The sequence below is a fragment of the Gallinula chloropus genome (assembly GCF_964237585.1).
Source record: "Gallinula chloropus genome assembly, chromosome: 22".
Taxonomy (NCBI): domain Eukaryota; kingdom Metazoa; phylum Chordata; class Aves; order Gruiformes; family Rallidae; genus Gallinula; species Gallinula chloropus.
Window position 1 is genome coordinate 4747532 of NC_140107.1, and position 24485 is coordinate 4772016.

A 24485-nucleotide genomic window follows, 5' to 3' on the forward strand; every position below is an offset into this window, starting at 1 on the left:
TGCATGGGGAAGGGATTAACCCCTGAGAACGTCGCAGAGCTGCTGGCAGCCCCATGGATGCCAATTCTCCTCTTCATATTACCTCTGCTGCTAGACTCATGTCTGTCTGCTGTCCCTTGCCTTAGGACCTTCCCAGTCCTGGCAGCTTTTCTGCTCCACAGTCTGTCTGCCCAGAGGTCCCAGACCCCTCCTTGCTGGCGCCGGGCAGGATTAGGCTCCCCTGAGCCATCTGGCTCTTGCAGAAACAGACCCTAGCTCAGCTCCCCTCAAACCCTGAGCTGATCCCTGCAGCCCTGTACCCACACTGGGGACAGTGTCCATCCCAGGGACACCCGTGGAGTGACAACTACACTTGGCACCCCCTCATGCCTCCCCGTTGGGTGTGGAGGGAAGGGCTGTGCCTGGCTTGGGGACACACCTTGTGGCTGCTGGGGGTGGCAGGGATGGATGGCAGCTGTGGGGCTGAATTTGGAGCCAGGCACGTGTGTGCTTATGGAAACAGTGAGGGGGAAACACCCCACAGGCATCTCTCACTTGTGTTTAGGGCAGGTTTGGATCAGAACTGCCTGCTGTAGTTGGGAATAGGATGGAGATTAAGGGAACCTCTCTCTCCGTGCTCAGTGGGGAGCCCTGAGAAGGATGCTCTTGGCTAGGGACCGTTTTTGGGTGGCACCTTGGCTTCTGCCTTGTAGCTGGCTACTGCTCCAGCTTGCTGCCACCAGAGCATTTAAGCAGTGTCTGTAATTCCATTTAATCCTCCCAGGCTCCCTCTGCAACCTGCAAAGTGCTGCCCTCTTCACCTGGAGCCTGAGGAGCTGGCGGCACACCGGAGGTTCACCGCAGGCAGCCCCAGCACCGGCGGCAGCGCTGGCAATCGGCTTAAGGAAGATAAAGCCGTGGTGATGGGAGGGGTGGAGGGAGCTGGAGGGTTTGGAGGGGGAACATTGTCCAACAAGGGTCTTGCCTTGTCCTCCTGGGTCACCCTGAGGAGCTGCTTTGCCTGCTGAGGTCATGCCTCACTCAAGGCTGGGCTGAGGTCAGGTGATGATGGATGCCAGCACTGAAGAGCATCTTTATTTTGAGGGTGGGGTGCAATCCTGTGCTTGTGAGGGGGGGATCGTGGCATTTTTTACCTCTTTGGGTAAAGCCTGGCCTTGAGATCCTTGCTCTGCCTCGCTCCTGGCATCCAGGGGCCTTTCCTGATGGAATTTGGAGCAATTGCCTCCAGCAACCTGGGATGTGGTGTGGATGTGGAGCACCACCTGAAACTGAGAGTGGTGGGGATTCTCGCTGCCTTCTGCAGCCAAGAAACCCCCCACCTCCAATTTCACCTCCTTCCTCCCATGTGCCGTGTTGATGTTCTCCAGTGGGGACCCCCAATATTTTGTGCCTGTGTGGGGACAAGTGATGCTGAGACCCCAGCCTGAGCAGGGGTCAAGGAGGAAACTCAGGTGACCAGGTCACCCTCCTCAAGGCAGGGGCAGGTGGGAGCAGGCAGGCACTGCTGAGGTTGTGGAGAAGCAGTGAGAGAGAGCTCCCACAGCCAGAAGAAGGTTGGCCAGACAACAAGAACCCATTGTTGGTTGGGATGTGACAGGACAGAGGGGCTGTGTGATGTGATATAAACCCATTGTTGGAGGTGCTAAAGGCTGGGTTAGCTCAGTGCATCAGGAAACAGAAGTGTGGAGCCCATCCTGACCTAAGGATGGCTTTGGACAGGGAGCAGGGCTCAGCAGAGCCCAGATAGATGAGCAGAGGGCAGAAATCAGGATTTCTATGCAGGGTGCATCCTCTTTAGCACCCCTGCAGCAGCATGAACCCAGAGAGGGAGCTGCAAAAGGAAACTCTGCCTTAATCCTCTGTGTTCAGCCAAGCTGCATGCTCAGCTTGGTCCTGGCAGGGTATCAGTGCTGGGGAGCAGAGAGTTGTCACCACTTCACCAGCATTCCCACTCCCAGATTGGGATGTGGCCAGAAATCTGCATTTTCAGAGCAGCCTGGAGTGTGTAAACTGCTGCATTTTGGATATTTGGGGATGAGTGTAGAGCACACCCTCTTCTCCATACCAGCAATGTGCACATTTGTCACTTTGTTCTTCTTCTGGCTGATGTGAGCATGCCTTCCCCATTCCTGGGTTTGATGCCCCCTTCTGAAACCTTGTCCATGGCGATGCCACACACAGCAGCGAGTCCCAGAGGTTAATGATATGTGGTTCTAAAAATAGCACTTTTTATCTACAGACATGTGTCCTTGTGCATTTTGTGAAGCAGGCAGGAGGGAAGGTGGAAGCAGAGCCAGGATGAGTGTGAACTCCAGGCTGCTGGGTGCAATGTGGAGCTTGGGGTGCTCTTTGGGGTGCTCAGGGGTGCTGATGCTTGTGGCTGTAGGGAAGAGCAAGGGAGATTCCTGTTCATCTCTGAAGCCTTTTGTGGTGAAGCTGGGAGAAGTGATGTAGAGCCATGCTGGGGGTTTGCTCCATGACTCAGTTTCCCCATGAGTTAAAAGGGGGTGGAGGTGCTGAGCTGCTCAGAGACTGGGGAAAAAGTGCCCCTTGGGTCAGCTGGGGATTGCTCACCCCTCGCAGCGCCGCAGTGGGTGTTGCTCTGTCTGCCACAGCATCTGCATCTCCCTTGTGTAATTTTAGCATGTAGGTAAATCCTCCATTTTATTACAGCATCCCAAAACCAATCAAATGCAAAGGCAGAAGGTTTTATGCTGCCCTCCCCCCTGCCACCCCCTGCACAGGCAATCTGCCGGGCTCTGGGTGCCCAGCGGGTAATCCCCTCTGCTATCACATCCTTAATCCTCGCCCTGTCCCTCGCTGAACTGGCTGTGGGGCAGAGGAAGTGAGCACAGGGTGAGCTTGAGTTGGACTTGGGTTCATCATGTCACAGAATCCCAGGCTGGTCTGGGTTGGAAGGGACCCCAAGGGTCACAGGGCTCCAACCCCCTGCCACAGGCAGGGACACCAACCTCCAGGCTTGGAGCTACACAAGGTTGCCCAGGGCCCCAGCCAACCTGGCCTTGAACACCCCCAGGGATGGGGCACCCACCCCCTCTCTGGGCAGACAAGAGTGCTGCCTGGATGGGGCCAAAATCTGCTAGTGGGGGTGCAAGGGGTGGTGCAAGCCTTCAGCTGGGGTTGTGTTGTGGTGGGAGACAAGGTGCGTGTCCTGCCTCTCTGTGCACAAGGGGAGGCTGTAAGGGGCATCAGGCTCTGATGTCCCCCATGAGAGGGAGATATTCTGGATTTGGAACCTCATTTGCAGGAGCATTACCATTTCAGCCTGGAGTTTGGGGACTGGGCACCCAGGAAGAACTGGTCTGTGGGACCATGGTCTCCTGGTCACCACCTGTGCTGCATCCCAGTGTTTTGGTTCCTCCATCCCCAGTCTGAGCATCCAAACATGCTCCTCAGCACAGACCTGCTTCCCTGGGATGTCCTGTTCTCCCCATCCACAGCAGAACAGCCAAGGGGACCTGAATCAAGGGTCAAGCTTGGGGTGCTTTTTTACACAGTGAGGGTGAGGGAGCCCTGGGACAGGCTGCCCAGGGAGGTGGTGGAATCTCCATCTCTGGAGATATTCAAGACCTGTCTGGATGCCTATCTGTGCAATATGAGCTGGGGAGCTGCTTTGGCAGGGGGTTGGACCTGATGAGCTCTCGAGGTCCCTTCCAACCCCTGTGATTCTATGATCCTATGAAATCAAGGCCAGGCTCCAGCCTTGGTTTCCCAGCTTGCACCCAAACCTTGCTGCTTCCTTTGCATGCAAACCATCTCCCACAGCTCTTCCAGCATCCTTTCTGGTGCTAGGTGGGCACCCAGGGTTTGTGCTGCAGCCTGGGCAGGGCTGGGAACACGGTGGGAAAATCACCACCAGCCATGAAAATAAAGGAGGAGAAGGAGAAAGATCTTTTAACCTACATTCTTGCTTTTTAAAGAATGATTTTTGTGGGCTAAGCAGCAGCTGGGTGAGTGGTAACCCTGTCGCTCCTCTGCTGAGCAATAGCAGTTGGGGACCTGGGCGCTCGCTCCAGCTGATGGAGAAATCACTGGTAGTGGTAGCTGCATGGGTGGAAGCCTGACAGTGGAAGGATGTGAGTGAGCCTGGCAGGGAGAGGTCGTATCTTTTATTAGAGCAACTGATACAGTTGGGGAAAAAAAGCTCCAAAGCAGATAAGCTTTTGGGCTCACAAGTCCTTATTCAGGTCCTAAATAGAAACAGCTAAGTCAGATCACTGGATTTATTTTAATCAATTTTAGATCTCAGAAGGGGCTGGGGAGCTGGAAACCTTTTTCTTTTTCTTCTTCTTTTTTTTTTTAATTTATCTTTTTATTTTTCTCCTGGGGAGTGCCCCCATGTCTGTGTGGGGCCTGGATGGTGCTATGCATATGCAAAATGCTGGGATGGGTCATGGCCCTGACACCCCAGACAAGCCGATTTTTGACTTTCCACACCCTCTGAGGAGAGACTCTGTGAGACAGAGACCAGGACTCCTGCAATCCTCCCTCAGGCTGTCACAGGCTTTTGAGGAGGTGCTTCCCAGTTGCTTTGAGACTCAATTTCCCCACTTGAATGGCAGAGAAGATGCTCCCTGAGAGCCAGGCTGTCTCTACAACTTGCAGTTGTCCTTTTGAGGTGCATGGAGCTTGAGGGGGTGCATGTTGCACTGGCATGTTGCCATTGTCTGTAGGATGAGGCACAGTCCCATTGCAGGGCTCCTTCTGCCCTGTTAATCCCCCTCAGGGGTGAAGCTGAGCTCAGCTGTGGGGTCTCTCCCCACTCTGGCATGGGCTGTGTGCATAATTATGGCTGTCTCAGGGGTTATTGCAATCCTGCCCCAGTCCTTCTGGCTGGATGCTTTGAGGTGCTCAGGCTCTGGTGATGATGCTCAGCTCTGCAGCTGCTGTCCAGCTCCAGCCAGGCTGGATGCAGGGATTTGCCTTCAGCCATTCCCAGGGATCATCCATCCATGGTGGTCATCATGGCCACTAAATGTTTAATCCTGCTGCTGGAGATCTCCTCTCCTTGGGCAACACAACATCTCCTCCCCCAAGGAGAGGGGAATTGGTGTTGGATGTCTGGCCTCAGTGATGCACCCAGTGGGCATGACACCCATGCATGGCATGCAAGCCGTGTTCTCTGCCATTGGCACAGTGCTGCCTTGGGCTCTTGCAAGTGTTGAAGGGGTAGAAATCCTTCTTGCTGCCAAAGAGAACCATCTTCAAACTGTTCAGCCTTGGGATTTGACCAAGGGGTGGAGGAAACCTGCTGGAGCAAGGACTCAAAGCTGCTTCTGCAGGTAGCCCTGCGCAATGGGACATCTTGCTGTGTCCAGCTGACCCCCACCAGCTTGAGAAGAGAGCAGGGGCTGGCCTTATCTATCAAGAAGATGCTGGACCCTGCCCCTGATGGCCATTCCCATGCTCTGCCTCAGTTTCCATCTCTGTGTCAAGCATAGGAGGATATTTTTTTCCCTTCTACCACCAAGTGTTTTGGGATGGGCGAGACGGAAGCACCAGGAGAGGCTCTTGTAAGGGGCATTTCCCTCCACACACAACTCAAGGACAAATCCCAGCTCCAACAGCTGCAGCCTCCACCCCTGCACATGATCCTGCTGCTTCACTTCAGCTGCTTGTTCCCTGAAAAAAAACTGAATACCTCCTGTGATGATGGTAATATCTCATGTGGAGAAGAAGGTAAAGAAAACCAGGGGCTGGGGATAACTTCATGGCTCTCCCTGGCCAGTGGCTTCTCATCCCCATGGACAGCGTGACTGGGCAGATGGATGGTGGGATGCCACCACTGAAATACAAACCCTCTTCTTAAAGCTTCAGGGCTGCTGCTGCCTGTCAGATGTTGCCTTGAGGATGCTGGTTTTCATCTCTCCGGTGGGGTGTTGAAACGCTGCCATCCCCTGTACTGCAGCAGCCGGAATTACCGTTGGAAACACAGAATGGAAGTGGCTTGTTTAGTTACAGTGCATTACAAGGACTTTGTCTGGGGGCAGGAAACAAGGAGGCTCGGGCTGGATAAATATTTGAACAACTCTTTCCAGCAGCAGAACCCCTTTCACACCAACGCCCATCGCACGAGGACGGGATAACTTGAGGCGCTTCCCATCCCAGGGGATAAAAAACCCCTTCAAATCCCCCATTCCCAATGTGAAGGCAGCCAGAGCATGGAGGGGGTTTGCCCAGCAGCAGAAGCTTTGCTCATTTATTAAGGCTTGAAGCCTCCAGCTCTTTTGTTTCCTCGGAAAGCCGAGCCCGGCGGGGCTGGCGGTGTTTCCCGGGCGAGGAGCAGTAACCAGAGATGGGCAACACTCAGGTCAGGGCTCTGATCTTCAGCAGGTTCCAGACGTTTTCTTTCATCTTGAAACCTGAGCTTTATTGGCACAATGCAGAGGCTAAGCCCTTCCAGACGTGATGCATAAGGGACCATGCCCTGGTGTCCCAGCTGCTGAGCCCTGTCCCAGCAGTGGCCAGGACTGGAGGCTGTCCCAGTGCTCCTGCAGCCAGTGGTTCCCCTGGGACCATTTCTCCTCCACAAAACAAGGTAACATCCAAACAACTCAGAGTTCTACCACTGCCACACATGGGGAAAAAGTTGTGGGGTTTGGTTTTTTTTAGTTTTTCTAATTGCATTTTAATTTCTCTCCCTCACACATCACATGTGGTTCCTGAATGCCTTTGGATGTGGAGAGGGGAGGGCAGCAGCAAAGTGCTGAGCTGAAGGGGCTGGTGCCATCAGAGGGGAGATTGATTACATTTCCAGATGAATAACTGCAGCATATAAAGTTCAGGCCAGATAAATACAGGTTGAGGGCTCTTTGTGCACAGACTAGAAAGAGGAAATACCCTTTCCCCCCACACACACCTCCTAAATCAAGGAGTTCCAACAGTGAGCTGCTGGGGGTGAGAAACATCAACCTGGTCCCTGAGCACTTTTGGATGGAGGTGGGCTGATTTTGCAGCTGAAAAGATGCAGTTGAAATGAATTTAATGGCTGGGATGGATGCTGTCTTGCTCAGAGGTGCTGGGTAGAGCCAGGATATGGCCCTAGGGTGGCTGCTGGGCGTTCTCTGCTTCAGAGCATCACCTCTCCTCTCTAGGCACGGTGCGGAAGGCAGGGAGTCTGGTGTGAACTCCCCACCCTGCTCTAATTCTTGTTGGAGAGCTGAGTAATGAGGCAAGACAGCAGAAATTGGGTTACTCTTGGCGGTGAGAAGCATTTCCCCGTGTGCTGGGAACCGCTGGAGCCTGAGCTGGGGTTTTCACCTCCCCTTTGCAGCAGTAACACCTGGGTCCTCCCAATCTAATCACCCCTTTCTAAGGAGCAAAATATTTGGGTATTTAAGTGCCAAGGGAGCAACACTGGCATTTGTGCCTCTTTTGAGTGCTGATCAATTAACTCTCTGGACAACCCAGAAATCAACCCAGGAAATCACTGCACCTCACTGGGAGCCTGATGGTCCCAGCCTTATCCTGCACCCCAGGCTCGCTGTGAGCTCCTCCCTGCTTGCCTTCTGCGCTTTGTTTTGGGCTCTTGTCCTCAGGGTGGTCTCAGGACCAGGATTAACCCCCTTCCCAGTGTCTGCCCCCCTTAGGAGCTCTCCATAAGCAGGGGAGGCAGGAGCACAGTGCATGCTAAACCTTGCTCCATCCCTGCCTTGCTTTCAGTGTCCCAGGCATTAAATCGCTGCGTCTCAAGGGCTGGTGCCACCATAATATTTCATTAGTGCTGCTGCCTGTCTGGTCAGGGCTTTACCAGAAGAGCTGGGAAATACCAGCAGGGAGGCAGTGGGATTAGGTTTCTCCTGCTCCCAGTGCAGCGTGGCTGGGGGAGAACAGGGATGCCAGTGCAGCAAACCATCCCAGCAGCTATTTCCCCCCATCCCCTCCCTCAACACACACACTTTCTGCTATGGGGGATGTAAAGACAAACTGAACCTGGAGAGATGTGATTGCTCCAGGGGGGTGTGGGCATTGGGTGTGTGGCAGTGGCTTTTCTCCACCTGCAGTGTCCATCCTTCCCTGGCTCCCACTGGCAGCAAATAGGGAGGAAAGAGGGGAAAAAACCCTCCTTCCCTATCTGAGGCTGGGAGAGTCAGTATTTTCTCCTTGCCTGGGAACTGGTGGGCCTGTGGAAACGCTGGCATTGCCCTCTGGTGACCCGGGAAGTGTGTAATCAGCCCAACCATCTGGCTGGGGAGATTTGGATGCGTGGAGGAGCTCAAGCTGTTGCCAAAACCCACCCAGCTCTCAACAGGGCTTGTGCTCTGCTGCAACCAGGTCTGCTGGTGGCTTTGCAAGGGCTGAACCTCTAGTGACTGACCAAAAGGAATCAGGCAGTCCTTGGGATTGGAGAAAACCCCTTATGAGGCCAAAATAACCAGGGAGCTATTTATTTTCACCTACCAGGTAGGTGCAAGAGGGAGGAGTATGCATGAAGGTGTGATGTTAAGTGGGAATAATTAGTTTGGGTCCCCACTGAAAGCCTCTCAGGTGTAATTAGGAGAGTAATTAGGAGAGAGGAGGCTGCTTTCCAGCAAGGTGCAGCAGTTCTTCCCAACTCAGGTGCCCCTGCAGCTCCCTGTCATCAGGTTTGTTTTTCTATGGGACAAAAGTTTGGGTGTTCAAAACTTTTCATTGAGCTCCTCTCATGTCTCTGGTCTGACTTAAAAGCTCTTGAGTGGTTTTGGGGTTTTAGTTATTTTTGCTTCTAGCTCTGAGGCATTAAGGTGTGAATTTCTGGTCTTTTCTTTCCAATAAATGGGGCTGGAAATGAGCTTCTCTTCTCTCTCTTTGCTGGGGAGAGCAAAGAGCTCAGGTCAGTGCTCTGGGTCCTTGAGCAGGACATTGAGGGGAAAGAGGAAAAGGTTAAAAATAAAGGAAAAAAAGAAGGGGGAAATTAAAAAAAAAAAAAGGAGAAAGGAAAAAAGGCAAGACCAAGACTGAAAGAGAGCTTGTGAGGAGAAATGCTGTCTGAGCCAGCACACATCCAGCTCACAGGAGTGGCTTTTACCAGGCTTTCTGCTACCAGTCTAGCCATCCAGCTTGCTGGCTGCTGTCCCCATGTGCAGCTCCCACCCCAGTTTGTAGGTGCTCTGCACCCTTTAGGAGGGGAGACCAGGGCTCTGCTCCCCACCAGCCCCCTTCCCACTGGCAGGCACATCTTGATTCCCCTCCCAACTTGCAAAATCCATCTCCAACTCCATCTCTTTGGATCTGTATGGAGATTCCCCCTCTCCACCCCCACCATAAGGCACAGTCCATGCACCCCACGCTCACCAGTGGCTGCAGGATGCACCCCAGGGCCAGCACCCACCCATGTGACCCAGTACAGGGGATGCTCCCAGCAGTGCAGACCACCATGGTGTTTGTGTGGCTGAAAAACTCCAGCCCACATGACAGGGTTTCTAACATATTTTTAACGTGACACTGGTCCCTGGCATCTTTTGAGTCTCCATTTGATGGTTTCCAGTATCTGCTCTATCAGCCAGGCTGTCTTGTGTGCTGGGACTCTGGTCAGGTTAACCACCAAGCCCTGAGCCTGTCCCCCTCCAGCTCTGCTTTCCAGCTCATCCCTGCTGCCATCCCACATCAGGAGGTTGAGTTCTGGTTGGAGAGGATGTCATATTTTCCCTCATGGTCTTTGGGGAAGGGCAAGGGCTGACAATGCTCTTCAGGAGGGGAATCAGCTTGTTAAAGGGTGGATAATGGCAGGACAAGGGCGATGGAGTGAAGCTGGAGGAGGGAAGGGTTAGATGAGATATTAGGGGTAAGTTCTTTCCAGAGAGAGTGGTGAGGGGCTGGAACAGGCTGCCCAGTGAGGGGGTGGGTGCCCCATCCCTGGGGGTGTTCAAGGCCAGGTTGGCTGGGGCCCTGGGCAGCCTTGTGTAGCTCCAGGCCTGGAGGTTGGTGGCCCTGCCTGTGGCAGGGGGTTGGAGCTCTGTGATCCTTGGGGTCCCTTCCAACCCTGCCCATTCTAGGATTCTATGATGCCCACTCCCACAACATGCTGACCACTGGCACTAGGTAAACTGAGTCACCGGGGCACACAGCCATGCCTTCAGCTCCCTGCCCTCCAAACTGCATTGAAGATGGTTTGCCTTGGCTGAACCCCATCTCCTGGATATGGAGCACGAGACTCTCTTCCCCTGGGCTGGGCAGGGCAAGCACTCCTGGGGACCCATCTGAGCTGCTGGGTCTCTGTGGAGGAGCCTGAGGCGAGACGGGGAATATGTGAATCCCAAAGTGCCGATTAGCAACGTCCTGCTGCCAGGAGGTGTTTAACAGACACAGCAGCAGTCCCTGTGCCAAGTGCTTGAGGAAGGGCAGGGGAAAAAAAGGTATATAAAGTCCTATTTTGCAGCTCTTTGGAGAGCTGAGTCTTGGGGAGGGAGCTCTGAAACGTGCCTTTGTGGAAGGTGAGAAAAGCTGGAGCCAGTTTTGCATGTTAAGCTGCAATAGGATTATGGAGCAGAGCAAATTAAATCAGTTCAGTAATGACTGTGGGGGGAGTTCCCACTGACAGCAGCAGCCCTGAGTCCCAGGAAGGAAGCGGGGAATGGAGATGGGGAGCTGAGACCCAGTGGGAGCATCCCTGGATGCAGGGGGGCTGCGGGCAGTGTGCTGGGGAGGATTCTCCTGGGGCTGCCTGTGTTGCCATGGCAATGCACAACCCCCCCTGGGAATTAATGAGCACACCTCTGTGAATCCTTCGGGGTGGAAGAGAAATCAGTCTGGCCAGGTAGAACAGGAAGGTGGAGGAGGGCAGGTGGCAGAGCTGGGGGCATGGGCATCCTGGCTGCCTGAGCTCTGCCCATTCCTGCCTCCCAGCCTGGATGTTCTGCTCCAGCATGTGCAGCTTTGTCCCGATTGCCCTGCCTGGGAGAGCAGGATGCTCTGTGTAGGATGTAGGACATCACAGGTTTGGGACTGTTTGGTGAGTGGGTATCTCCCCACTCCAGGGTACCACAGCAGGGAGGTCTGTAGAGTCCAGCTATGGCTTGGCTTTCCCCCTACATAAGCTGACCTGGGGAAAACCTCCTGCCCTGTTCTCATGTCCACCCAGAACATCATTGCCAGACAACTGCTCCATCTGCTCTGGTCAAACCCACAGCTGTGGGGCAAAGGGCCACACTCCAAACCTCTCCTGATGCATGGTGATCTCTGGGGGTGCTTAGAGCTTGTGGGGACCTGCTGCCCCAGGGGATCCCCCAGCAGCCTCCTCCACTGCCTGATGCAATCCAAACTGCTGCCTGGCAGAGCCTCTCTGGGCTCACTTGTGCCTCTTCATGGGGCTCTTTGCATGCAGCAGGAGGTGGGGACTTTTGTTTGTGTGTTTGCTTTTCTTCCTTTTGCCCTCCTCCACCTCCCCAGAGGTAAAAAGCAGAGTGTGCTGGGAGATGAGGTGTTAGCAACAATTTACATCAGGAGGTTTGCTATTTTTCATGCCAGTGCCCTGGCTTGGGGATATTTATTGTGTAGTGGGGTAGGATCTGGCACTAATCCATTGAAGAACTGGGATAAAGAACGTGATGGTGGAGACAGACGATCCCAAGGAGAAGGAGGAGTCGCTGTTTGAAAAGCTGAGCCTGGTCCAGGGTCTCTGGACCTGGTGGTTCATTATATTCCCTGAGTGAAGATGAAACATGAGTGTACACATCCAAACTCAGGTTTTGGGATGTGCCTGTACCCAGCCCCTCGCAGCCCTGCCTGTGCTGGCAGCAGAGAATCGATACAAAGCCAGAGTAATTGCTGCTCTTTGGTAAATGTTAATGATTATTTTACTTGCATAAAATAACCAGCCTATTAAATGAGAATGCACTGGGGTTTAGGCAGCTGTTACTCAGAGGCTTAATTAATCTGGGAAGGAAGGAAGGAAGTTACACAAAATAACTGGCTGCTGTTACTGCATCTTGTGAGTGGGATGTCCACTGATTGTGAGCATCAGCCCCTGGTTTCCACCAGCATCCTACACCCCCAAGCCCCAGCCATGCTGCGTTCTAGCCCAACCTTGACATGGGCATCTCCATCTCAAGCAGCTTTGGTGGTCTCTGTCATCAGTCCATGGGCAAAATCTTGGCTCAGGCTGATAGTGCTGGGACAGTGAAGCCTTTTCCCAAAGCAGCAGGTCCCAGCGACACTGAGATGCTGTCTGAAGCAGCTTTCCAACAGATTTATTTTTAACTCTCAGCCTTGGATGGAGGAATGGAAATTCAGTGATTTTTTTTCTTTTGTAGTGGGAAAAGAACCGTGGAGTCATGAAGGTTCAGAAACAACCTCTTCATTCCAACTTTATGTGCCAGTTACATGATTTCAATTGTTTATAGTCTCACTAAATCACGTGTTGGGGGGTGAGTTATGAAGGTTTTTCTTCTATATAAAACACCAAACAGATGCTTTCAAAGAGGGGATTAGTGGAAAATATCCCGTGGAAAATACCACAGAGATAATCGATGCTTTTCCTGTGAAATGTTCTCAGCTGAAATGCGTTTTCCCAGAGAAAACAGCTTCCAGTCCCTTATGGATTGCTGACTCTCACCGTGTCCTTCCCAGCTTTCCAATGCAGGCAGACTCAGCATCTCCCTTGGAGGACACACCCCAGGTCGCTGTTGCTCTTGCGCGCTGCCATCGCTATTTGCACCCTGGCAAGTGCTGTGTCCTGCCTCCCTTGTCCTTCTTGCAGGGCTGTGGGTCTGCTGCTGTGAGTCTGGGCACCCCACAGCTGTCTGCCTGGGTTGAAATGCAAACAGACCTTTGGGACTTGGTGTTTCTGGGTTTGCTGTTCGTTTTGGAAGCAGGATAGGCAGGAGATGGGCTGCAGAAGCAAGAACCTGTGCTTGGCTCCAAGGGATGGGACACCTGCACCACCCTGTGCTGTTCTTCACACTGCTTTCACATTGGTTCAATCTTTCTTTTCCTCTTTAATTGCCCACCCATTGGGATGTGGAACAGTCTGGGCCATTGTATCCTTGCTGATGCTCTTCACATGCATCCTTTCCCCTGCCTTGGCCCCATCTCGTGCCTCAGAGTTGTGCTGGATGCTTCTGGATGTCCATGGGCATCCATATCATGGGATGAAATTGCTTCCATCCCCCATTCACCTTGCCAAGAGCCTTCCATCCCAAGCCCTGTGTGAGGCACCAAGGGCCAGACTTGGACAGAGGAGGCACACGTCTCCTCAGGCTGTGATGCTTTCCTGGGGTTTGCTTCTCCCTGGGGTTACCCAGCTCTGGTCTCTGTGCAGGCTGCCAGTGCCAGGGGAAGGATTGTACCACCCCATCATGACCAGCCCGAGCTCCAGGCACAAACCTGACCTGTATCCTGGCTGCCTTACAAACCACCAACTTCTGCTCTTTTTATTTCCCTTCTGGTTCCCTCAGGGAAAACTTCCAAGCTTCTGTCCTCAGCCACAGGGGCTAGAAGCATCTGCAGCCTTCAAAAACTGCCACTGCCCAGAGTGGGGCAGATAACCCCCAGTCAGGGCTGCTGGGGTGTGAGGAGATGCTCTGACACTCCACAAAGTCCTGATGAAAGCAGATGCTGGGACTTGAGCCAGGATTTCTCCCCTGACCTGGACCATTTGCCTTTTGGAGGTGGCTTTTCTCCCCCTCTCCCCTCCCTGCACACCCCCCCACTCCTGCCCCAGGCCATTTAATTCCTCCTTCTGTTTGACACCCCCAGGAAAGCAGACCCCAGACCTGGTTAGGGTGGATGCACTACAAAACACTACCCATCGCCCTGCACCAGCAATGGATGCGTCGCCATGGAGGAGGCGGTTTCCGTGGCAACCGTTGCCATGCCGATGGCTACCTGCAAAAGGGCCTGAGAGCATCCCGAGGAGGTTCACCAGCCTCTCCTCGTGGTTAAAGATGGATTGATTTATAGGGTTCCCTTCCTCCCAGCATGCAAGCCAGGCAGCAGCACTGAATATCCCTTCTGCAAGGGCAGCATGGGTGGGGTTTAACGTTCAGGGCAGGTTTGGGGAATTTGAAGAGCCTCTGTGAAAGCACTGATATATATATATATAACACCCTGATCTCCCTGCCTAGGGAAGGTATGCAAGCAAAGGTGTGCAGGGAATTTAGGAATACCCAAATCAGTCAGGCCTCACCCCCAGGACATGTCCAGAGATTGCAGAGGGGTCTCCAGGAGGATATTTGTACCGCACATGGAGCTGGTGGGCAGGTCCACGCTGTTCCTTGGTTTCCCCATCCTACCCAAATCCTCTGGTGTCCATGGAGAGCTGCTCATGGGAGGGCTGAGTGTTCCCCTGGGATTGTTTACCTCAGCTTGACAGTTCTTTCACCTGTGAAATGATGTCACCCACCTTGGTGAAAGGAGAGGAGCAGGAGGGGCGGAGCCTGCTGGGCTAGATGTAGGTAGATGACAAAGAGTGGCTGAAGCCTCTCTAATCTCCCTGCTCAGCTCTGACAGTGCCAGGCCAAAGGGCCTGAGCTTTCACTCGCTTTCCAAGGCTCTTAGTGCAGGATTTGGGTGTGATTTGTGCTGCTGTGGCCCTTGGCTGCTATTCCCAGCTGGTCCAGCCAAGCCAGGGAGCCATCGATGGGGACAACAAGGGCGTCATCGCCTGCGGATCCCGCTGAGCTGCGAGGCGGCTGTGGGAACAAACATGTCCCCTGGGACTGAGTGGGAGATGCTTTTCTTATCTGAGCTTGATGTAGTGGCCGTGTCACCTCCAAAGCTCCTGACATTCAAATTCTTTGAGTCTGGCACTTCCTTTGGGTCATTCAGAGCACTGGAAGAACGTTTATTTAAAGTTCACTTTCTGGTCCTGCCCTCTGGATGCTGCTTGATGCTGGGGCTTGCTTTTCTATCACCTGATCTGTGGCCTTTTTGGCTGTTGGAGGAGTAGAAATAGGGCAGGCAATTGCAGTCTGGATGATGCCAGATCTTGGACCAGGCTGCTCCCATGGCTGGCATGGCAGTGGCAAGCTCATGGGAACACGGCACAAGCGAGTCCTTTTCTGCAGCACAGTCCTGCCCAGCAGATCCAACACCTTGCAGGGCACATTTAAACCTTTCCACTCCTTTTTGCCCCCAACAGACACGGATATCACCTAAGGTGATGCAGCCCCCCAAGCCCAGCCAGCATCTTGAGCCCCAGTGCCTCCACCAGCTTTGCCTTGACCCCTGATTTAATTTCCCTAATGAATCCCAGCCTGGGGAAGCAGTGCTGAGCTGGTTAGTGAAGCCCCCTGCCAAGAGCCATTAGCTGGGGAGTTATAGTTGCATGGGTGGGAGCTGCTGTCCCTCAGCTTGAGAGGGCTAATTATAGCCCTCAGCATCCATCCTGCTGCAGGCAGGGCTGGGACTGGTGTGGGGCAGGGGGTGCCAGGGCCAGGGTTGAGCACGTGCTGGGGTTTCCTACCTGCCTGGAGGAGTGTCTGCCTGCCTCACCCAGAACTTTCTTGGCCACCCATAGAGGGATGCACAGAGGATCTGGGAGTCCTGTGAGCAGGTGTCTCCCTCCCAACTGCAGGAGATTGGTCTGGGGTGTGGGTGCAGCTCGTGTGACTCCCAGCCATAGGCAGACAAGTACGTTCACACTGTGGGAAGTATTGCTTGGGGCTGGCAGTCCTTGGGTTTGCAGCCAGCCTCATGGCAGCAGCCCCATCCCTCCAGCAACACGAGCCCCTGACACCATCCCCAGGACCAGGGGCTGCGAGGGATGGATCCAGCATACCCAGAGGCTTCCTCTGACCATGCAGAGCCTGCTGCATCACAGATAAAAGTTTCTCTTTTCTGGGACAAATCCAGTTCCAGTCAGCTGCACCCTGGCTGCAGTGGAGGCTGTGAAGGATGGGGAGGCAGCTGCAGGTCGGTGGGGAGGAGCTGCTGTCCTGTGTGATTTGTGATTTCCCTGGCTGGCAGAATCACCATTCCTCTTCCCTTCATCCCAGCCATGCAAAGGGGGGAGCAGCCCCCTCCTTGCTGGGGACTGCACATGACTGCGGGGCTCAGTGCATGTGGAGTATTAACGATCTAAGCAGCAGTAAATCCAAATAAACACTGACTGTTCCCAAGATTTATTGCATGAGCCTGACCGAATACCATCAGGGCTGCAGCTGGGGCAGCATGGCCAGGAGGAGGTTTACATCAGTGCCTCAGGGGTGGAGCAGCACAGGGGCTTTTTGGGAACAGCCATGTCCCAAGCACCTTCTCTCTGCGCTGGGAACACCTGGAGATGTTTTCTTAGGTCTTTATCAATAAATCTCTGTGAAGCTCAGTGGGCTGAGGCTGTGCTTACTGCAGTCAGGGGATCCCTCCCAGGCTGGGTCCTGGCTTGTGTGAGTTTGTGCTAGGCAGATGTGATGAAGGATGCTGGAGTGGAGCAAAGGGTTGCCCAGCATCCGTTGCTGCTTGCCATGGCTTTGTATTGCCATCTCCCCCTGCGCTCAGAGGCAGCTCAAGGGGCAGCCTGGGGAGACTTATGGACAAGCAAGAGAAGAGCAGCTCTCTGCCACCCCACTTTAGGTCCTGTTTCACCTTCTCTGAGCAGCAGAAACACTGCAGCTTCGAGACCATTGCCTGGGCACACGGGAGCTGGTGTTTGATGCACCGAGCTGGGCGGGCAGCAGCTGGAGCTGGGATGCCCTGTGCCCCAGGCTGCCACAGTCCCTCTGTGGTGTAAACCCCACTGATTGCTGCTGATCCTCTGGAATCTACTTAAGACAAAACCTGGCTGAGAACATCTCTGTTCTTCTGCAGGCTGGCGTGTCAGGGGTAGGCGTGGGAGGGATGTCTCTCGCGTCGGGGGAGCTGTCTCTGGAGAGCGAGTTTTGGCCCTGCAAGGTGTTTTATTGCTGTGAAGTTGTTCCTGCTGCAGTCAGCAGCTCCAGGAGATGGATCCCCCGTGGGGCTGCGGCACAGATCCTGCTCCCTCAACCTGGAGGGAGCAATTGTGCTTGCACAGTGCAGGGGGTGTGGATCTGGGCAGGAGACAGACCCAGAGGAAGGGCTTACAGCTCCAAACCTCTGCATGGTGTTGGGGAGCAGCACGCTGCAGGTTGGAGCACAGTGTTTGTTGGTGATGCTGGAGCTGGGCAGTGGTGTCTGGGGACTCCTCCTTGGCTGTGAGCTGAGCTGAGGGGTGCTGGGCTTGGTTGTCAAACATGGAGGTGTTATTCTCATGGGAAGGTCTGCTTTTGGATACAGGACTGGGCAATTCTCACCAGCATCTGCCCATTTGCCCTTGTTGCATCACTCCAGGGTCTTCTCCTGGGCCAAGTAGATCCAGGACACATGCTGGTTCTGCTGACTCCACGCTGTGGTGTGGCTGGCTGGTTGGAGGGGTGACTGGCTGGCTGGCTGGCTGGATGGATGGAGGGATGGCCTGATGGCTGGCTGGCTGGGGACTGGTGTGGTATTTTGGGGCCATGTGCTTCCATTTTCGTTTCCTGTTCCAAGCATGGGGAGCTGGGGAGTCGGTGGCTGGAGCTGCCTCGTCTGGTTCCAATTTAAGGGAGAAAGGGGCTTGGTGGAGCTGGCCCATGTGGATCCCATTACAGTGAGGCTTTGCAAGTCACACAGAGAGAGTCCAGCCTTTGGGGAGCTCACCAGGGTCAGCTGGCAGGGGTCAGGGGTGGTCTGGGGAGCTCCTGCTCTGTGCTCTCCTTGTTTCTTGGTGAGACTCAATATTTTTGGTTTAATCAGAAGGTAAAGAAAAGGAATTCTGAATGTTTCTTCCTCCCATCCTTCAAACCTTGCAATTTTTCCTTGCCTTCCTGTCAGTTTTGGAGGCCTGCCTCATAATTTATGAGCTTCTATGGGTGATGCCCTTCAGCCTTCAAAAGACACTGAACCAGCCCCTGTATGTCCCCCAGGATCTCCTGGTCCTTGGCCACAGGGACAGAGAAGCCTTGGGCAGGCCATTTGGCAGTGGGTGAGCTCCACATTGCCCTAGTGTTGTCCTAGTGATCCAGGAGGGACAAATGTTTTGGAGTCAGTGCTGGGGAGTCATGGAAAGCTTGAGAAACCAAAGGCAGTGCTGGCATCTTTCCCTTCTATCCACTGGCTGCCCTCTGGGCTACAACAGATCCTACCTGGGCATCTATTTGTTATTGCAACTTATGTATTTTGTTGCAGCCCACCAGTTTATAGGGGAGACATCACTCACTGAGCAGAATTACTTGCACTGCATCAGTTTTTCCTTACTTTTTCCCATCCCCTCTCCAGGAGTTGGAGCCTGTTCCCCCCCCAGATCAGAGCAGAGTATTACCTGAAGTCATTTGGCAACACCAAACTCATCTTGCTTCTCTCCCACTGGGGACACCTTGATTTCTGAGGAGGGAAAGCAAGCTCCTGCCTCACAGGGATGTGTCCTTGGCTACTTTCTGTCTCCAACCCATCTTTCCTGGTCCCTCCTCTCTCCAGGCTGTTTCCACCTGGTTCATTGCTGGGCCTCCCAGCCCCTCTGCAGGGTTAGTCAGCACTGAGTCCCACCTCCAGAGTGCATCACTCCCACCCTCAGCCTTGTGCTGCAGCAGGGTTTGAGCTCTGTGCTTTGACAAGGGGCTGCACGATTCCCAGTTCCCTGTGGGTTAATTCTGGTAGCTAACAGACTTCTTCAGTCAGCTCCAGGCGACCTGCATTGGAAACTCCAGGATGGTGTATTATGTCTGGGGCAAAGACTGAGTCTTCCTGGAGGTTTGGGAGGCGTGTGGGGTGTCAGCAAGCAGCAGGATGTAACCAGTGGCTGCAGTGACCAGGGAGAGAGCTGCTGGCACTGGAGATGAAGGAATAGATCCAGCCAGAAAAACCTCAGCAGCAATTTCAGGACAGACAGACACTTAAGAGCCCAACTACCCTTGACATTCCCAAGATGTTTTTGTCCCCAGGCATGTGCTCACACTGTCACTGTAACACAAGCAGTACATTTGCAGGGCTGGCCAGCAGATATCTCCTGGGCTTGGGCACTGTGGCAGCAATGCCTCCCACCTCCCAGCCCTGAGCATCCTGATGCAGCTGAGGGCTGCTGGGTTTTCTCTGCCCTGCCAGCTGATGAGCTCCAGGACAGGAATGTAGGCAAAAAGCATGAGTTAAGCCCCCAATTTCTATGTCATGGGACCTTCTGACTCTTCAGAACTCCTTTTTGTTCCAATCTGGAGTGAAAACAAAGAAACTGGAAGCTGTTGTCAAGAGGTAAAATGCTCAAATAGGTGAAGGGGACCCTTCTACTCCTTTATTTTATATTTAAGCACTAACCTGGCTTGTTACATCTTGAAACATCTGATGCTATCTTGCAGATCAAAGCCTCCTTGTTTGGGTTGTAATGAAGTGTCAGACTATTTCCTTGCAACACAAACAGAAGACACTTTGATCTGCAAAACAAGATGTTTAAGAGCCCTACTAGCAAGGGCTCTTCAAGCTTTAGCAGCACTGCAGAGCAGTGGAATATTTGAAGTCTGATACTGTTTCATATCGAGACTTTCCAAGCTACAGCAGCTGATAGTGTGTGTTACTGTGATACCTGTGCCAGGAATCACATGAAAGTCATTTAAACTGAAACAATAGCGAGCTGGAGAGCCAAAGCAATAACTTTTCTAACAGTTCCCAAAAAAACACTTGGGTTCCTCCCCCTCCCAGCCTCCATGGCTTGCTTCCATGGGAAATGTCATCAGAGTCAATGTGAGCTCTCCCACAACATGTCAGCTTATCTGAAAGATTGGCAGCAATGAATTATTTTGGGGAAAAAACCCCGATTATTCTGCGTGGTTCAGCTGGAGGGCATTGTCTGTGTCCCTGCTCCCTTGGTCTTGCTTTGCCCTGGCCCATTTAACCTGTGTGTTGTCCCACAAGGTCTGTCCAGGGGTGTCTGTGCGTGGGCTGCTCTTGGTCTGGGTGGGCTGGGTCTGCTCACACGTGTCTCTGCACTCTGCTGCAGGCTCAGCGCTGGCGCAATGAGAACTACGAGAGGCCTGTGGACCTGGAGGGTTCTGGAGATGATGACCCCTTTGGGGATGATGAACTGGATGATGTCTACTCAGGCTCTGGCTCAGGGTGTAAGTAGCTGCGGGGATCCCGGGGAAGGGTGTCAGTGGGACTGGAGAGGGGATTGCTGTGGGATGCAAGGCAGGGAATTGCCCCTTATCCAACACTAGAGGGGCAATTCTGCCCTTTCCTAGACATCACCAAGGGGAATGGTCCCAAGGTTGGGCTCAACTGACTCCATTTCCCATTGCAGTCCCTGGTCCCACTGGGCAGGATTCGCCTTTCCCCAGCGTGACATCATGTGTCAGTGTTACAGACCTTTCACTGACCCTGGGCAGGGGCTTTGGGAATTTGCAGCTCTTGGTTCCTGCTGAGCCTGTAACCAGTCCATGCTCGTATTTTTTGGGGGGGAGGAGGCCAGGTGGGTGTCAGTCCCAGGAAATGCCAGGGCAGCAGCAGCAGCTTCACCCTTTGCTGTTCTCCCCCTCTTTCAGATTTTGAGCAGGAGTCGGGGCTGGAGACAGCTGTAAGCCTCACCACAGACACCTCCATCATGCTCCCCACCACAGCAGCCGTGCTGCCCATCACCTCGGTGCAGCCCGTGGCAACCCCCTTTGAACCATTCCCTGCTGAGGACACCACCCCCGAGCAGACAACCAGCATCTTGTATATCCCCAGGATGACAGAGACACCAGTAATTCCCAGTTGGAAAGCAACCACCACCAGTACAACTGCCAGCGACTCCCCTACCACCATGACCACCACTACTACAACCACCACGGCTACCACCACCACCACCGTGGCCACCACCACCAGCAGCACCACTGTAGCCACTGCCAAGCCCACCACGGTCCGGAGGTTCCTGCCCCCCTTTGTCACCAAGGCAGCCACTACTCGAGCAACCACCCTGGAGACTCCCACCACCTCCATCCTTGAAACCAGCACACCAACAGAGGTGGCCACGTCACAGCTTGTTCCCACCAGCACGGCCAAGCCCAGGTCCCTGCCAAAACCAAGCACCTCCAGGACTGCAGACCTCACAGAAAAAAGCACTGCCTTGTCATCCAGTCCTACCACACTGCAGCCCACAGAAGCCCCCCAGGTAGGAGGCAGGATACCTTCTCACCTGCTAACGGGCTTGTGGCCCATGTTTGAAGCCAAGCAATGGTGATGGGAAGCCTTTGGGGTTCATCCATCCTAAGCCAGTAGCTTGGAGGGAGGTCAAGCCAGGCTGGACTCTTCCCAGCTCTGTGGAACATTTGGGGAGCTGGAAAAGGGACACGAAAGGGTGGGATGTTGGCATGGGCAGAGCATGGTGCTGGGACTGGCATGAGAGCTGATGGGGGGGGGAGCACCTAGGGGTGTGCCACACATCCTCAGTGCCCCTGGCTCTGCCTTGCCCAGAACAGCTTCCCCAGTGGGAGGGGAGCAGGGCTTGGGGGTCCCTCCTCCCCATGGGGATGGAAGCAGCTTTCCTCTGGGTGAAGCACCTGCTCGTCGTACCATTTTCCTACTCACAGCCCTTGGTGGGAGGTCCAACTACTCCACAGTTATGGCTTGACGGTGCGTTTCCACCCCGTCGAGTGTCCAGAGCAGGGGATTTAATCCACTGATCCATCTCTCATTCAGAGCCCCTCAGGGGCCCTTTGAAAACTGCTTTGACTGAAAGGTGGAGTGATTTGTCTAAACTAGTCCCTCTTCTCTGAGTGGGTATGTGTATGTAGAGCGCTCTGGGCTCCCGCTGACCTTCAATTAATCTCTGTCACTAAAACGCCTGCTTGTGGGAAGCAGTGAGCCATGTGCTCAGGCCAGGAGCAGCATGACATGGAGAGGGCTCCTGGTTGTCCTCCCTGGCTTCGGCCCATTGAGCTCTTCCCTCATCCCAATTTGTAAGGTCCCGAGGCATCCGTGGAGGGAGTCATTTGCCCTGGGTAAGAAGAATCCCTGGGAGGTTTTGCTCAGGGATGCTCGGTGTGGTCCAGCTCAGCATGTGAAGATGTAGCAAGTCAGGCTGGTGGGACAAGGGGGAAGGTCAGGAGGGATTTGACCCTGAGGGAGCTGCAGGTGTGGGGATGTGCAGGTGGCAATGAACAGGTCAGGGTTGGGCTGGAGGGAGATGGAGCAGCTCATGTGCCCAGCCCATATTTGCTGTCCAGGCTGGGTTCACCTCCTTGCCAAGGAGTCAGGGGCTGGGCTGGCTCCATGTCCTGAGTGAGAAGGACGCATCTTCCTGCTCTGTGCCACAGGGCTAAACCATAAGAGGAGGATGAAGGGAGAAAAGGGAGAGTGAAGGGACCAGTCCTTACACTTGCTACGTACTGTGACACGAATGGTGGTGTCATTTCATGTCTAGCAAGGAGGCACCTATGAGGAAACACCTCAGGTAGCCATCGGTCTACACTGAGGACAGAGAGCCCAAATGAGAGTCTGGGTAGTGGGACTCTTTACATGGAACAGGTGACAGTTTATGCATCACAAGGGCACCTGGGATGGGGACAGACAAGAATGGTCCAGCTCAGCAATGGTGGCCTCAGCCTTTTGGTGGCCATCAAGATGTGGGGTTGTGTTGCTTGCTGCCATATTACCATCCACTTCAGTGACAGAGGGAAGGGACATCCCCATTCTTATCCCCTCGTGTTGCCTGCTGAGAATCCCTGTCATCAGTATTGTGAGATATCAGTGCTTCTGGAGGCAGGAACCACCCTTTGGTTCTTGTTCCCTGCTCCATCTTGTCCTTTCTCCCAGATGGAGCCAGGGGAGGTGACTACAGCCCTCGACAATGAGCTGGACGTCCCAGTCAGCAGCGGCCCCAGCGGGGACTTTGAGATCCGTGAGGAGGAAGAGACGACCCGTCCCGAGCTCGGTAACGAGGTGATGGCTGTGGTGACGCCGCCATCGGGACCCGGGCTGGTCAAGAACATGGAGCCAGGACTGATTGACAACACGATAGACTCGGGCAACTCGGCTGCTCAGCTCCCCCAGAAAAACATCCTGGAGAGAAAAGAAGTGTTGATAGGTGAGACCAGGGGCCATGGGCTTGTGGGAGAAGAACTGGTGTGTTTGAAGGGGAGGGGGGGCAGAGAGCTGGGCTGTCCATGCCCCAGGAGAGGGGTTGGTCTTTGGCAGGGCATTGGGATAGTGCCAAGCCTGCAATAACACACAGTCACCTACCAAACTAGCTCCAGAGCCTGGGCTGAGGGGCTCACAGGGTTTTTTGTGAGGGCAGAGCTGTGCACAACCTGCTTTTGCTAAGATGGGAACCCCTCCCTGCCCAGGGTGCTAGTGGAAAGATGTGCTACAGCTCTGGCTGGGTACCATGAGACTACCTCTGGCTACAGGGGAGGCGAGGTGCACTGGGAGGGCCCCTTGTCCCAGCTAGAGGGACATCAGAGGTGGGACAGAGGTGTCAGTGCCCCACCATCAGCTAAAGGGAGCTGGAGGTGATGGGCTGTCAAAGCAGCTGCTGTTCTGGTGGTCTGCAACTGAGCTTGGTGGATGCCAACAGGCACCCAAATGACCAGGGGACTTTCTGCACCCACCTTGCACAAGGTTACAGCCTGTGCTGGGACCTCTCTGTGCCGGTCCATTGCCCACCACGCAGCTGTAGAGTGGGTTCTACCCACCCTTCAGTCACCACCACACTTGGGAGCTTATTGAAATTCCTGGAACCACACCACTGCCTAAGCCCCTCACCTTCCTTTTTAAGTCTTCTTAACCACAGATTTCAGGAGAGAAGCTGCTCCCAAACTTGCAGACCATAAAACCCCAGTCAGGCTCCAGAGAGCTCCCCCCAAAAGGCAGGCTGGGGCTGCAGGCTGACACTGACAGCCCCCACGCTTCTCTGTGTTGCAGCGGTGATCGTAGGCGGTGTGGTGGGAGCCCTCTTCGCCGCCTTCCTGGTCATGCTGCTCATCTACCGGATGAAGAAGAAGGACGAGGGCAGTTACACGCTGGAGGAGCCCAAACAAGCCAACGTGACCTACCAGAAGCCCGACAAGCAGGAGGAGTTTTATGCGTAGAGGGAGAGCCCTGCGTGCCTCGTGCTCCCTCCCTCCCTGCTCCAAACTCTCCCTGCTCCTCTACTTCATCCAGTCTCTCTCTTTCTCTCTTTCTCTCTCTCTCTCTCTCTTTTTTTTGGATCAGACTGTGAATTTAAAAAGCAACACCCACAACAGCTAAAGGAGAAACTCCATCTTTGGCATGATGAAGAATCAAGCGCCCAGAGCATCGCTGAGTTCAGACTGAGCACCGCTGGCCTTTCTGCAGTGGCAGGGACGGGGCAAGGAGCCAACCCCAAGGAACCCGTGCCTGGGGGGCACCCTGGCAAGCACGGGATGGGGCGGTTGGGCTACTGACCACGGCTGGAGGTCACTGGGCTTTTCCCACCAACACATCAGACTTTGGGATCCAGACACCTTTTACCAGCCCTGGGGCGCAGGGGGGTTGGTTTGGATTTCTCTTTTGTTTCCTCCCCCACCCCCACCCCCCACCTTTTGGAAAGGAGGGAGGTTTCTTTCCCC

General features: G+C 54.2%; 1 protein-coding gene across 1 annotated transcript in view; it reads left to right on the forward strand.

Annotated features, from left to right (window-relative positions):
- The window catches only part of SDC3 (syndecan 3), a gene marked incomplete at its 5' end in the record, with an annotated part of 42098 nt that extends 17843 nt beyond the window's left edge, over positions 1 to 24255 (forward strand). The window contains 4 exons of the mRNA XM_084274074.1: positions 19919 to 20036; positions 20460 to 21067; positions 22711 to 22981; positions 23818 to 24255. Coding sequence (XP_084130200.1) covers positions 19919 to 20036; positions 20460 to 21067; positions 22711 to 22981; positions 23818 to 23984 — 1164 coding nt within the window. The 3' untranslated portion in view covers positions 23985 to 24255. The remainder of the gene's footprint in view (positions 1 to 19918; positions 20037 to 20459; positions 21068 to 22710; positions 22982 to 23817) is intronic.
- Between the last annotated feature and the right edge of the window lie 230 nt (positions 24256 to 24485).